At 43.6% G+C, this 3,739-nt stretch overlaps 1 protein-coding gene across 1 annotated transcript; it reads right to left on the reverse strand.

Moving 5' to 3' along the window:
- Nucleotides 1-1,461: 1,461 nt before the first annotated feature.
- On the reverse strand, nt 1,462-3,120 carry LOC134642982 (growth arrest and DNA damage-inducible protein GADD45 beta-like). Its single transcript, XM_063495125.1, has 4 exons — nt 2,863-3,120; nt 2,561-2,662; nt 2,223-2,445; nt 1,462-2,101 (listed from the first exon to the last, which is right to left on the reverse strand). Exons 1-4 carry the CDS (start codon nt 2,904-2,906, stop codon nt 1,988-1,990), a joined length of 483 nt encoding a protein of 160 aa, XP_063351195.1. The 5' UTR covers nt 2,907-3,120; the 3' UTR covers nt 1,462-1,987.
- Between the last annotated feature and the right edge of the window lie 619 nt (nt 3,121-3,739).

A 3,739-nucleotide genomic window follows, 5' to 3' on the forward strand; every position in this document is an offset into this window, starting at 1 on the left:
TCAATAAGTTCTCCATTCAAAAAAACCTTCAAAACTTTCAAAACCCACTCGTATAGACTGGCTTTTGTATAACATTTTATAATGTCTTGTCAGTGCTTTATATTAGTGACTTCTTTATTTTTTATTGTTTTTGTTTTTCATTGTTCCCCTGGTCAGATTTTATGTAAGCTATTGCTGCAATTTTAGGGAATTCTGTAAAGAACATCATTAATAAAGCTTAAAAAACAAACAAAAAGCCTTATTATTGTCTATATCTTATCTTCTTCTTTTTCAATCAAGGCAGCCACAAACCCACAGGACAGGAATAACCTATACACCGTCCAAGCATCACCATGGAAACCGAGATGGTGTGAAGATGTCCACCGACATACTCCTCCGTGTTTTCATCCATTTTTATCCTGCAGAGTCACAGACAAGATAAACCATTTATATGCATCATGCAAACAACTTAAAACCTAAATTGGATTAACTACAGAACGACACCACATTTCCACATCAAAGGCATTTTTTGTCTGAAAAGTGGATGCAACAGTTTTCTAAGAAAATTTTCAAGGAAGCATTTTCCCATTGAGCTGCATCAGCTAAATATAAAATTCAGAATATTTGTAAATGATTGCACTGTTTGCACTGGAACACTGTCAGCATTTTACAGATGTGCTGTGTAAATATAATAAATGAAACTGAGTTTCATTTAACCTCCTAAGACCCAAACTCTTCCACGGCATGCATTTTTGATTTCTCTTTGATATTTGGGCATATTTGGACCAAATGAATGTAAAAGCAAAGAATGACCAGATTTTTTTTTACCTGATTTTTGTTTCTAAGAAAATGAGAGCCACATATGAGGATATTTGTTTAAAATTTCGATAGAACAGTAGCAGTATAATGTCCTCATAAGTGGATATCAGGCCCTTGTAGAGCAAAATTGAGTATTTTGGTCTAAATAACCCAAAATGTGATGTCTACATATGTGGACGCCAGGTCCTAGGAGGTTAATATAGTTGAACCAGTTCTCTGATGAAAAGATTGTGATACCATAGATGTCCTCTGCAAGTTTTTTAGACCAGTAGGACACGCTCAGAATAGAGAACTGAACCTTGTGCGAAATTAGTGGAATGTCCTTTAAAGAGTCCCCTTCATAGGGCCATAGCTCATAATTTGAGGTCCATGCAGTAGCCCAACTACAAAAATTAGAAGAATCAAACTGGACCCAGAACGATTTGCCTTTCTACAAATACAGGACCTTAAGCAGAACTTGATAAGTTTCCTCTGGAACTTATGGGGCCAGAATTTGTTGATGGGCCCTACACTGCATGCTAGTTTTTCTAGACACTAATTCTAGATTCTGTGACAGAACTGTCCTCCTATGCTTCAGAAATGGCACAAGACCCCTTTAAGGTAGTAAAACAAACCCACACTCATACATACACACTTCTTTTAGATGAACCACACAAAAATCGATTATATTTCCATCAGAACTTTATTGACCAAACAGAATAAGTCACAATGTGGCTTCACTTCTCACTTGTGGCTATTCCATCACATCAAGCAGACTCATATTTAATGTATTTAGATACATCAGTGTGTAAAATCACATCATGACAAAAGTTCATGTGCAGCAAACAGGTAAGCAGAACACCTGCCACACCTGCAGCGCAGGTAGTCTAGAGCTTTGCATGCAGCTCTTCAGTTCGTTCATGTGACATCCATTTGCGTCACTCAAGTCCTTCATCTTCACTTCCCCCTCTGCAGCTCCATGACTGAGACTTCCTGCTCAGTCTGGTCCAGCTTCCACAGCCACTACCAGTACCGACGTTTCACGTGCTCCACGAGGTCAATACGACCTCCCCCATCGGGCTCGGATTTGGCTCGGTCCGGCACAGCACAACAACTCATACCGCGTTACTTCTGCGCAGGTTTGATTGTTTTCACTCTTTTCTCACCGCTCCCCGGCGGTCTGATTCGGTTTGGCTTGGCCCGGTTCCAGTCAACGGTCCTGCAGCTCCAGGCAGGGCACCCACTGATTGCTGCATCGGCTCTCCTCACAGAAACTGCCGACGTCTTGCAGGGCTTGGCACTGCAGAGGCTGCACTTGAGGGTTCTGCAAAACACGGTTAAAACCGACGGTTAGATCCTCGGAAACACTTTTTTTAAACTTACAACAATATAATATCATGAACTTGTATCATTTCTCGAGTAGCTCAAAGCAAGTTTACACTTACAGTGACCAGAATGCAGTGCAGATCCCGGGGTTCGTTGCTGTTGCTGTCCTCGGTGTCCTCCTTCAGCAGCTGAGCCAGCCGCCTCATGCCTGACACCCGCAGGATGTTGATGTCGTTGTCGCAGCAGAAAGCCTGCAACAGCGTGAAATGGATCTGCAGCGCTATGTCGTCTTCATCCTCCTCATCAGTTGCGAGGATGCACAGTACAACGCTGTCTGGGTCTCTGCATGCGGGACAGAAGGTGAAAGACCCGGTTAATGTCAGCGTCATTACATATTTCTCATATCAAAAGCTTTGGCGTGGTTAATTAAGGTGAGGAAAATCAAACTTATACTTACACATTCATGAGTTTGGCGGACTCGTAGACTCCAACCGTGAGACAATCCTGCTGCTGAGCAGCGACCAGTAGCTCCTCCAGAGCTTGACTCACCGTCTCCATCCTGCAGAGAAGCGGAGGCGGTTAGAAATGTGCGAACGACACGACTAAACTGTGGCAAACAACTCTAAAGTCTACATATAAGCATGCAGATGCAACCTTTAAAGTACAAGCCGGGATTATAAACTCAACTAGAACGCGATCTGTACTGTCAGATCAAATGTGCCAATGCGTAATTGCGCATCACACACAGCCGAAACTTACTTTTTTTCGGTGCTGTTTGATCCAACGACCTCTTCCAAAGTCATGTTGAAGTCAGTAAAATAATCCACAAGATCCAGGATAAGAAGAAATATCCACAGCGCGGAGATACGGCTGTACTATGAAATTCCTGATACAACGTCCAAACACAGTGGTATTCCAGATCGTGCAAAGGTCCTTTCAGAGTCCGTTAACAGTCAAACTGAGTAACAAGTCCGATTACTGCGAGTCCGTGAGCAGAAAGAAACTGTGCTTCTGTCAGCCGAAACTCTCGTTATATTACTGCTTCTCGACCGTAGGCGTGGCCACGCCCAGCCTCTCGTTCGTTCATTGGTTTGCCGCTATGAATACATCCCCCGTTCTCGGCGCCTATTTGCTAAGAGCCAGAAGACGCTGGTGATCCCACGTTGGTGGTTTCGGAGAATCCCCCGCTCTCTCCCTCCTTTTCTTCCTACGCTTCTTTCGCCGCTCTGTCCCTCTCTCTCGGTTTGTTTACCGGCAGCTTTTCTTTATGAGTGGAGGAATTTCCAGATCTCTGTCCCCCCCCCCGCTGGCCGAATAAAAGAAAGCTTCACCGTGGCAATGCTCTCGCATCGTGTTCGTGCACAAACCCCCCAAATACACCTGCACACGGAGACGCACATGAAATTCAAATATATTTCAAATTATGTTATAAAAGGGAAGCTGGAGCAGCTGACCAGCCCCGTGTGCGAGCACGCGCCGAGCGGACATTGTGTAACGGCGTTGTGCAAGAGCAAGGTTATAAGAAATGGGAAAAGGCGCTGTCTGATAAGCACGAGGCGAAATTCACGAGAATCTCAGATGACACTGATGTTTCTCTTTTATATCACACATATTTTTATCTTTTTGTTTTCTTGCA

This window comes from Pelmatolapia mariae, linkage group LG15 (assembly GCF_036321145.2).
Source record: "Pelmatolapia mariae isolate MD_Pm_ZW linkage group LG15, Pm_UMD_F_2, whole genome shotgun sequence".
NCBI classification, from domain to species: Eukaryota; Metazoa; Chordata; class Actinopteri; order Cichliformes; family Cichlidae; genus Pelmatolapia; species Pelmatolapia mariae.

Coding starts and splice junctions, on each gene's coding strand:
- LOC134642982 (XM_063495125.1), bottom strand. CDS start 2,906: ATGACTTTGGAAGAGGTCGTTGGATCAAACAGCACCGAAAAAAA. Junction 2,446..2,560: donor TCCGCCAAACTCATGAATGT/GTAAGTATAAGT, acceptor TCCCGCATGCAG/AGACCCAGACAGCGTTGTAC. Junction 2,102..2,222: donor TGCACTGCATTCTGGTCACT/GTAAGTGTAAAC, acceptor CGTGTTTTGCAG/AACCCTCAAGTGCAGCCTCT.